Source organism: Quercus suber, unplaced genomic scaffold (genome assembly GCF_002906115.3).
Source record: "Quercus suber isolate HL8 unplaced genomic scaffold, Cork oak 2.0 scaffold_154, whole genome shotgun sequence".
NCBI classification, from domain to species: domain Eukaryota; kingdom Viridiplantae; phylum Streptophyta; class Magnoliopsida; order Fagales; family Fagaceae; genus Quercus; species Quercus suber.
This window is the reverse complement of record NW_027069615.1, coordinates 331,639-343,185: the sequence shown is the minus strand read 5'-3', so window position 1 is coordinate 343,185 and position 11,547 is coordinate 331,639. Positions and strand designations below refer to the sequence as shown.

The following is an 11,547-nucleotide window of genomic DNA, read 5'->3' as shown; positions in this document are numbered from 1 at the left end:
AGTTGTTGCCTTCTCTGAATGCTGATTGGTTTTTTTTTTTTTTAAATAACATACTGGTAAGCAATCTCACTAGCAAAAAAGAGATTATAGATTACGTAACCTCCTATTATATAATTTGCTGCCTAAATCTAATTCTATATGTAACTCTTTCTCTTTGGCTTTAATTTTATAATTATTAATGAAGTAGTACCATATTTTGTTTATATGCTTTCTATTAAACTATTATTATAATGAACTAAAGAAAACAAAGAGTTATTATCTTTTAATTGGTGTCTAGTCTTGAAACAATGAAACAAAGGAAGCAAATGGGCATTATCTTTTAATTAATGTCAATTTAGTACAAAAGGAGTCATTATCTTTTAATGCGAGAGAATTCTCAAGAAGAGAGTCATATGGCAAAACCTCATGCTTTCCCACATGAAATCTCTATTTATATAAATTGATGATTGATTGATTGATTTATTAGGATGAGACAAGTAACGGATAATTATAGAAAATTCAAGAAGTATCATAAATATGTACTTGCTACTCTCAAATAATAGTAGATCTTACTAATTAAATTTATGATAAGATTTAGTAATCATGTGATAGGGGAATATTCATTTATGATACTTCAAAAGTATCTTATAATTTTCTGATAAATACAAATTCCATAAACTTTTTTTTTTTTTTTGGGAATAATACTATTATCTGGGTCTAAGCCCAAATCATCATCTTTCTACTTTTCCTTAAATGGACCAAGCCCATAGAAAGCCCAAGGGAAAAAGAATGAGAATTTTGGTTTGGAGACTAAGGCTTCGTTTGGTTGGAGTGAAAATAGGAAGGATGGAAAAGGAAGAGTGGAAAACAGGGAAGAAAATGATGTTTTCCCTTGTTTGGTTTGGGAGAGAAAACACAAAGGATGGAAAATATTGGAGAAAAAATCCACCCGGGCCCACAAATATTTATCCTCCCGATTTGGGAGGAAAAGTGGGAAGAAAAGAGAGAAAAGTAGGGCTTAGCACTTGAATTACATATTTACCCCCTTGATGTGTTATATGTAAGTTTTTTCTCTTTTCTATTTTATTTTATTTATTTATTTTACTATGGGAACTTGCGTGCTTGTGACTTGTGAATCAGGTCCTTGACTCCTTGTCTTTTCTTCCGTTTTTTTTTTTTCCTTTTTTTTTTAATTCTTTTCTTTTGTGTACGTAAAACACCCTTTCTTTTTTCAATTTCCTTGTCTTTTCTTCCGTTTTTTTTTTTTCCTTTTTTTTTAATTCTTTTCTTTTGTGTACGTAAAACACCCTTTCTTTTTTCAATTGTTTTGGTTTTTTTATTTTTTTATTTTTTTTAATAGAATTTTTTTTTGGGTTCTTGAACTTCTTATCCTCTTTTTATTTTATTTTTTTTTAATGAAGAAATCATTCATACATATTTTTTTTAATAAAAATATAATGTATTATTTTTGTTTTACCTAAATTGGATATAATGGTAATTTTATATAAACTTTATTTTCTATCCTCTCACTTTTCTTCTCAACCAAATAAAAGAGTTTTCCACCCCTCCACTTTTCTACCCTCCTAACCAAACACATACAAGAGAAAACTAAATCTTTTCTATCATTTCACTTTTCTATTATCTCTCCATCTTTTATCCTCCCACTTTTCCACTCCCCAAACCAATGGACCCTAAGAGAGGGTGTTTTTCCAAATTATTTTTGGGTCTTATGGGGATAATTTTGTAAGTGGGCTTGGAGTGTTTGTAAAGCCCATGGAAGCTATGCATACGTAGAAAGCCCAATTGTATGGGGAAGATATTTGCACTTTGCACTTCAAGATATAAACTTCATTTGCAACCTTATATGCGCATATAAATTGGGGGTGTTTGGTAGAGTAGTTTGAGATGAGATTTTTGTAGTTTTTTGAAATACGTGTGGCTGAAAAAGTGTGTAATGTTGTTTAAAATGTAAAAATGTGAGTTTGAAATTAGAGACCAAACATGCCCAATATGCTAGCCTAATCACAGTTAATGTCCACTGTCATAAACCCAAAAATTTATCAACTCCAAAAGATGCCAATACTCTTATACCAACAAGCCAAATTGAATTGGGCAAACCAAATTGCTCTACTTGACAATAAACATAATCATCCTAACCACCCATAAACTTCTCTACCCAAAGTTTGAGTTATGCTAATACCCAATGTTCTAAACAGGTCTAGAGCTAAGTCTTTCCTTAATATAGTAGTATAATAAGAAGTGATTAAATTCAATACAGATTGGATGTAAAACTCTTGTTTTACACCCTCTAATCATTGTGTGCCAAGTTAGCTTATTGCACTTAAAAAATATTACTTGACACACGATCAAGTCTTTTTAGCTTATTGCACCTAATTTTTTCTTTCCCTCATTTATAGCTCATTATTAATTGAGGATTATTATTCGTCAAGAGCCTTGTAATTTAATTGACACTTCCCTATGCACAAAGTGCTTTGGAGTTTAGGGAGAAAGAGTACTAGAAAATCAAAACCAAACATGTGTGTGACAACAAAAAGGATCCCAACATAGATTATTATTATTTTTTGATAAATGAGAAAAATTATTTCATTGCCCAATCTCATGACAGTTATGTTTTAAGTTGTGTTGATAAATTTTTGTATCAAAACAAGTTTTAATGATGATTGCATCCAAAATAGTTTAGTTATGTATTGTGTTTAGTCAAGAAGTTGATTGAATAACTCAATCTTCAAATGACTTCAAATCTGCTTGAGATAAGTAGGTTTACTTATCTTTAGCAACAAGAATTAATACCAGATTGTTTGTCTCTTATCATCTTTAGACCCAAATTAAGAAACTGGGAGACCCCTATTATAATACGCTACATAGAAATTTAGAACTGATTTTCAGAATAAGTGCATGCTGGAGGATACAGCGAAACAATTAGGTCAACATACAACAAACCAGTTGCTCAAAATTCAATTACTACTCATGTACAACAAAGGCTCGCTTTTGATGACATTTTTCTTTTGGAGAAAATTTTTGAACCATAGAGCAGAGCGTTTCACGTATCTTGTCAGCCCATTTTTGTAATCTATGTAAGTGATGCCAAACCGAAGAGTATAACCAGAACTCCACTCAAAGTCATCAAGAACTGACCACGCAAAGTATCCTCTCACGTCAACCCCAGCCCTGCCAAAACCATAATCGTTAATGTTTTTGAGAGAGAGAGAGAGAGAGAGAGAGAGAGAGAGAGAGAGAGATAATATTACACTTTTCCACCCTAAATTATTACTCCAATTACCCTTAACCCATGAGCTATTAAAACGGATGATCAACACTCCCCCCCCTTACCCCAAATTTTAAAAATACGTTATATTTAACAATTTTTCGTTTGTTTTCGTATTAACGTTAACTGAATTTAGCGTTGAAAAATCAATTTATCCCTTAGTTGTCTATTTTAAAGAGGAGTATATGGTTTTTAGTGCGAAATTCTGTAATACTTAATACCAAAATAGACGGTAGAGAGGACATTGAAACAAAGTTATAACTTTGAGGGGTCAATCATACGTTTTGATAGTTTATAAGGTATTAAGTGTAATCGTATATTGATAGTTCAGATGAAAGTAGGAGTATAGGAGTAATATGAGAGCCAGAGGGTTAACATTATCATAGCATAGATAAATTAACCATTAATAAAAGTTTATAGTATATGGATTTGGTTCTAATTAAGTTATACATTATTTTTTTAATTTTAATTTTATGCAGAACTTTAACTCATGTGGGTCCATAGTTCCTCCAATATTTTTGGAGTTATGATATCTAGTGTAGAGTTACTGTTGAATGTGATATGCAAATATAAAAAAGTTACTGTCGCGTGTGACCCTATTACTGCATGTTTACAATTATTACAAAATTAAGAAATAGAAAAGAGTTATTAAGTGTTGTGATTGAACCTACCATCAGATTTGAGGTAAAAACTATCATAATTGACCATATCATAGTTAAAAAAAAAAAAAAAGAAGGAATATAAGAAAATTAATTAGTGCTCAATGTGATGTAAGTAACTAACGAATATGACAAAATTATGTCATGAGAAATCTTGTTATTAGTAGAGATACCATATCTAAAAAGTTGTGGGTATTATAGCATTTCCTTATTTCATGCATATATAATATATCCAACATTAGGGTTTAAATGCTAATTCAATTGTCATAATAACATCATTTATGATGCCCCATGCCTCTGCTTCGAACTCCACTATCCCTCCACACATTTATGCATAGTCACTCACCTTATAGCCTTTAAGAGAATTGATAGATCACTTTGGTGGTACTTTCCTTAATTCACACACATATAATATATTTAACACTAAGGTTTTGGTGATCATCCAGTCATAATGGCATCATTTAGGGTGTCACATGTTTGTACTTTAAACCAGCACACCTCTCTCACTCCCACTATCTACCTATATAAGAAAAAAAAAAAAAAAAAAAAATTCCCAATACTATATGCATAGCAACTCACCTTATAGCCTTCAAGAGATTTGACAGATGACTATGGTAGTAATTTATCCTTAAGCTATCATTGAGAGCCTCTTGAATCGGCAATGAGCCATTATCAGCAACTCCTGAAAAGTATTAATGTATATGTATATTTGATTTAGTTACAAATAAAAATTTCAATTACACTACTGAAACTGAAAGCATAGAAGGATGAAGATAGTTTCTTACCATTTTCTGTAATGAAAATAGGCGGATTGTTGTATTTTTTATTTATGTATAGCATAAGTTCTCGAATTCCTCTTGGATAAATGAAAAGCCAGTCGGCAGCGGTCTACAAAACCATTATTTACATAGGTTTTTTTTTTTTTTTAGTATATACAAGAAGTACAATATTCTTTATATTCAAACATGAGAGAGAGAGAGAGAGAGAGAACCGGTTGACCAATAAGAATGCCATCCTTCTCCGCTGTGGCGTCAAATAGATTGACGACATGAGTGTTAGGAAAAAATACGAGGAAAATGCAAATGCAACTATAAATTTTACTACAAAGGATTTACAAATTGAGGGGACAATGGATATGATTTATGCCAACTCAACAAAATAAATGCTTGAATACTTTTAGATGACTAATGACAACTCATTTTTATAAAAATTGTAATATGTATTCTTTGCATCACCCTAAATATAAATCAAAGTTATGGATTTTGAGCTTAACTGGTTAGATTTACGTGGCTATCTGTTGTGTAACTTAAGTTGACGCTACTAGAAGAAGTAGAGTCATCTGCATATCTTGCAGTGTAGTAATTTACTCCAAGGAAATCTATAGAACCCTTTAGCATCTTGGATTGTGATTCAGTAAATATGGGCAGTCGAGTCCCCACCAAAGCTTGCATGGTCTCAGGATAGTCACCAAATATAACTGGATCAACAAACCTACACAAATAATAATAGAAATAATAACAAGTCTCTATATGAGGGTTTGATACAATACATTGAGACACGACCTTAATTACTTAATCTAAAAGCTAAATTGCCAAGAGATTTGCAGTTCAACTAGCCGGTTTTGGTGTTTTCATGGAAAATAATATTAGAGTTCAAATTTCATCACCCCTAACTATATCCACACCCTTATATATAAACAACCGTATTCTGATAAATTTCCCTTATCAAATATAAGTTTCCTAATACTACGAAAAACTACATTTCAATTAGCCATTTTAAGTTTTCAAATATAAGTTTTCTCTTTCTCATTTTGCTGTCCTTTTCTTGTGCGAACAAAGGGGATATTTATACCCATTATGGGTTGTCTTCCCCCCCAAAAAAAAAAAGGAGGATATATTGCCTTTCCTTGGCGTAACCAAGCTTCCTTGCTTGGGTTGTCCTTTATTTTTTTTCTTCTATAAGCTTGGAGAGTGGATTGAGGGATTTTACTCGGTGGAATCTTGTGAGGCATTGTTCTCGAACTGTTGGGGGCTCCTCAGCTAGGTTAGGACAATGATCTTGTTGGTTGTTTGGAAATATCTCCCAATCCTACTCGTTAGCAAGGACGGAATCAGAACTTTGAGTTAGAGAGTGGCTTTAGTGTTGGCTATATACAGTGATTTCAACCTTTGACTTTGCTAATATTTAACTGCTGAGATTTTTTATTTTTATTCTTAATTTTTTTGTGTGGATAAGAACAAAATTATTTTTGTTTAGAATTTTTTAGAGGGTTGTTTATTTTGGATAAAATTAGTTAATTGAGCTTAATTTCTTTTAGTTTTACTATTAGTAATTTTTGTTGTTGAGTTATTTTTTTGGGCTTGTATATTTTGTTTTACATTTTAGATTTATAAATTTTTTTTTATGGTCACTAAAATGAGAAAAATGCTAGAGTTACAATTTTTTTTTTTTAAATTATAAATTACTGCTATGATAAGTGGGTGCTAGTAAGTAAAAAAACAATGAGAATGGTGGGCTCATTATGTGAACCAATAAGAATTTGTTATTAAAACAGTTTGTAAAAATGCTGTAAAAAAGTTTGTGGGTAATATTATGCTTTAAAAGAATCAATGATATTATTTAAGGGAAACAAAATGTAATTTTATATAACAAAATTGCTAGAATTAGTATGCATATATATAATCAAATTTAAAAAAAAAAAATTAGTGGGGGGGGGGGGGGGTTGGTGGGAGNNGGGGGGGGGGGGGGTTGTGGGGAGATTGCCCCCTAGTCCAATGATTGTTCCGTCCATGCTTGTTAGCAAGCACTTCCTCATCGCCCGCGCCACCCCCCCCCAAAAAAAACACACACACAAAACACATGATAAAAATAAAAATGTGCACAATTGCAAAAGTGAATGCATCATGTACTCAGATCCTTGCTCTAAAATTAAGCTGCGATTAAAAAATTGAATGCACATTAAACTAGTAGATGAGCGATTTATGAGAGCAACATGACTTAAAGTTGTTAGTAAAGAATATGAACGAAGACTAACCTTGGCATTCTCACTAGAGTTTAAAAACAGAGGAAGGCAAATATATAGATTGACCTTTTTTGTTTTTTTTTGTTTTGTTTTTGTTAATATTAATTAGTAAGATACCATACCATGCATTATTCTCAAACCAAACAATTATGGATGGAGTCGATGAACCATAAGGTCCATAATAGAAGGGATTACAATGTATTCAAAATTGAAATCCAGCCACTTGAATTATAATGGCTATGCTTATTATGCTTTTGTTGTTTTTATGATGCTTCTTCTAAGTCTTAACTACCTTTATTTCAAGCAAAAAAATACACGCGTTTTGCAAATATCTATGAAGAAAAATGTGTTTGTTTATAGGAATTAATAAATCTTGTATAAAATTAAGTCATAAAACTTACCATCCAAACAAAAAATCGAGACCTCTAAAGGCAGCCTTGGTGCTAGCAACTGTTTGGTATTTGGGCAGCATCCAACGACTTGATACAGTAATGCCAATTTCTCCCATTTGAGAAGCCTACAAATATCAAATTCAGAATATCCTATCCAATAAAATATATTATAAGACATTTTTATTTTGAAAGTAACTTTTGCAATATTGTGAACCCTCTTTTTTCCATACTAAGAATAAATAAATATTGAAGTACAATAGATTATCTCTTTTTTCCTTTAGAAGGATTAGGATAGTTTTATAGGCATTAATCAAGGAAATCATTTTCATACAAGAGGTTGTTTCGGTTTGGCGAGGAGAATGATACCGGTTATACTAGTGTACCGTTTCAAGATTACTGCTATTTATATATTTCCATTTATATATGTGTGTGTATTTATTTAAGTATGAATATATTAACTTTTATTTTTATCAACATAAAATTTAATATCCACATATTTTATAAGCTTAAATATATTAACCAATATATTAGGGTTTTTTGTTGTTGTTGTTGTTGTTGTTGTTGAGAATCACCAATATATTAGTTTAAATAACATGTTTTTAAATTATTTATTTATTTATTTATTTTTGTATTAGCCAAAATGCCAATATTGGCTAAAACACCCGAAATATCCCAGGTGCAACCCATAGCTTTTTTTGTACATTTTGAAGGAGTACCGGTATTAATTTAATGGCTGGTACGGTATATTTTCCTAGTATGGCTAATACCCATATGATATTGACTTGCTTGGTATTAATAGAGCAAATCTACCAGGTTAGTGTTCTTTGTAATTTAAAGCACAACCTTGTATTGCTAAACACAATCTCTCTCACACAAACATGGCTTATTAAATATTATTGAGTCATAAGTTGGTATATCATCTTTAAATTGATAATTGTTAAAAGCACAAACCTGATAGTTTTCCCTATACAATTTCACAGCAGCTGCATGGGAAAGAAGAAAATTATGTCCCACTATATAGGGTTCTATTCCGGAGTTCCCATGCGTGCAATTTCCGATATAGTTTGAACATCGACCAGGTGCCGTGGTGCCGTCTGCGTACCCCCCAATGGTAAATATATTTGGCTCGTTAATTGTGATCCAATACTTCACTCTATCACCAAATTCTTTGAAACAAAAGTCCACATAGTTGCAATAATCATCCCTAATTATAAAAGATTAATTAATTGTTAATTAGTCAGATTATGTATATACTAATTGCATAATAGATTTTAATGTGTAATTTGAAACTTACACTATGTTTTGGCTCAAGAATCCACCATACTCATCTTCAAGGGCTTGTGGAACATCCCAATGGAATAGAGTTATGAACGGTTTTAAACCTAATTAATTAACTATAGTCAATATTAAGAAGAGTAGCATGTGGTTAGCTTTATGAGTAGCATGTGAAAGGGAGAATGAAATTTCACCTTGAGACAGTAGCTCATTTATGAGGTTATTGTAGAATGTGACCCCTTCTTGGTTCACTCCCCCACTGAGTTTTCCTTCTAAAGACAAACTTAGGCTTTATAAATAAGATTACATGTTACTTGGAATATTACCATATAAAAAGGTTATGAAATTATGCCTAATCCTTTTAAATTGATTTCACAAAATATAGCAAAGGTTGAGCAATGGCCTTACTAGGTAGTATTCTGGGCCATGAGATGGAGAACCTAAAGAAGTCTAAACCAATTTCTTTCATCAGAGCTATGTCCTCCTGAAAACATTTTTCCAGTCTTTTCATTAGTTTAATGCAAAAAGGAAAAGACAAAAGTAAAAGAAAGAAAACAGAAATTCAACTGCAATATAGTGGATGTGTAGAAGGGTAGCTAGGGATAGAATCTTTTGTGTGTGTGTAAGAAACTAATAGAATATAATCATATGGACCATACCTTAAAGTGATAATAAAAATTTTCAGCTATAACCCCGGTGCTATGGTCCGCAATTTTTTCTGTAATGACACCATAAAATTTCTCAAAAAAATCCTTACTAATGAGTTAATTGGTACTCCAAATAAAATCGTTATACATCAAACTATAGTAGTAAATAGACATAAAATTGATTTTTCTTTTAATCACAAAAGGAATCAAGTCACATATGTTGATCCCCGTGTGATTATAATATGCATTATACTAAGTACACGAGTATGCAACCCATTTTCTACAATATATGGGTGCATTACTCTACTTACCTAAAAATGAGATGATGAAGCTGATTTACAAAGGGAAATCTTCTTTGGTCTGTGGAGCAGATACTCTACTTACCTAAAAGTCAAAATTCTTATCCAAAACAAAGCACTATGCAGGCTTTGGAGGACCCCAATTTCTGTCTTTGACAATAACTAGGGAAAGTTAGTTCTAATTATTTTTTTTAACAATTAACTTTTACTAGTAAGTTGTAATTAACAGTATACTCTTAGTGAATCACTAATTACTGTGAATGGTTTTCTTTCTCTTAGTGACGCAAGTGTAGGTTAGCCTGGAGAACTAGCTAGTAGCTGCTTGTTTTGCCTTTGTTTGCACATTTGTACATTCATGTTGATTAAAAGTGTCCCATATGCACAGAGAGAGAGAGAGAGAGAGAGAGAGAGAGAGAGAGAGAGAGAGAGAGAGAGAGAGAGAGAGAGAGACCTGGATGTTCCCTGGTGAAAGTGTCCCATATGCTAGGTCCTTTTCCATGTTGATATGCAGCCCCTTCATACTTCCAATAGAAATGAAGAGAACGCATAATATTAGTATAAAACATAGGGAATTAGTGTAGAAAGATGTAAAATATTAGTGTTATTGCATGACATATATACCTGGTAAGCACTTGAGGCCCCTCCAAATATGAAACCAGCTGGAAAATCTTCCGACTTATATTTCAGTGAAAGAGAAAATAGGCCACAACAAGAGCACTACAAAAGAGAGATGATGATGATAAATTTCCATGCTGACTTTCTCCAACTCCCCATGAATGTGTTGGCCAACCAAAGTATAATTAGCACACTTATATAGTTGTTGAATTACATTACTCATTCTCAGTGCACGTAATTTATTGTTTTTTCACATAAAAATCAACTAAAAGTGTCATTTGGTTAACCAGGCAAGTAATCATCAGCTTAATTTTATATGTATTTGGGTCATCTGGATCACGTTGCTCAATACTCAATAAATTAATTTCTGAATTTGATTGTGTCTAAAAGTACTTGTATCCTACCAATCTTCCAGCATTCCTATAGGTCTTGGTGGCCGTTTATTATCATGCATTTAATTTGTTGCTATCCCAAACTAGTCCGTGGCTCCAAAGATAATGTTAGAAAGAAGCAATGTACACCAACTTTTCTTGCTTCGCGTGTCCATAATGTTCTCATCAGTCACCATTAACCCTAAGGTTTAGAAGAAAAGACACAATTTAAATGTTAGAGATATGAGCTCATGAGCCTATTTTATTATATCGTAATTTTTAACTTTACTAAGTTACCTTGGAGTGAGTTTTATTGTAAATATTAAGATCTGTAATTTGACTCCTAGTTTTTTTGAATGGATAATTTGACTAGTTGTACCTGCACATTGCACAATAAAACAGTATTTACTTGTCTTCATATGTTACATATCACCACTGTTAACTTGCATTGCTCTCTCTCTCTCTCTCTCAGAGTAAGAAAAATGAACTGAATTTTAACTTGCCTTCAGTGTTCCAAGTCCTTTATCTTTTGGGCAGACGATCCACCAAAATCATGTGGAAAATAAAACTAGCAGAGAATTATTGTACCAATAAAAATAGGCCAAAGACAAAAGGTAGAAGAACAACTGATGATGATGAATTTCTTGTTTACCGTCAACAAACAAAAATTTCACCAACAGCACGTTACTGTTTTTGAGTAGATGAAGTGCATATTGGGATTAAGAATGTTAGGTACATAATTTTGCACCATAGTTGATTGTTTGGGGCTAATTTTTTATAAGCCGAGATAACGAGCTGAACAAGATAGATTTCACGTCTTTTTGGACTTGGAAAATCCTTGAAGGCCCAATTCCCAAGAGTAGATGAAATGGGTTTTGTAAAGCAAGGAATCCGACCCCAAACTACAATACCAGACCACATATAAGGCCCAGTCAAGGCCATCCTCAGAATTGGGATGAGATATCAGACAAGCCATGGATAATTATAGTATATTTTAATGCT

General features: G+C 32.3%; 1 protein-coding gene across 1 annotated transcript; it reads right to left on the bottom strand.

Moving 5' to 3' along the window:
• Positions 1-2,850: 2,850 nt before the first annotated feature.
• Positions 2,851-10,223, bottom strand: LOC112039003 (beta-glucosidase 17-like). Its single transcript, XM_024071833.2, has 13 exons — positions 10,181-10,223; positions 10,011-10,080; positions 9,273-9,331; positions 9,022-9,097; positions 8,808-8,885; positions 8,633-8,720; positions 8,290-8,542; positions 7,348-7,463; positions 5,198-5,415; positions 4,916-4,947; positions 4,710-4,812; positions 4,504-4,606; positions 2,851-3,168 (listed from the first exon to the last, which is right to left on the bottom strand). Exons 4-13 carry the CDS (start codon positions 9,080-9,082, stop codon positions 2,955-2,957), a joined length of 1,266 nt encoding a protein of 421 aa, XP_023927601.1. The 5' UTR covers positions 9,083-9,097; positions 9,273-9,331; positions 10,011-10,080; positions 10,181-10,223; the 3' UTR covers positions 2,851-2,954.
• Between the last annotated feature and the right edge of the window lie 1,324 nt (positions 10,224-11,547).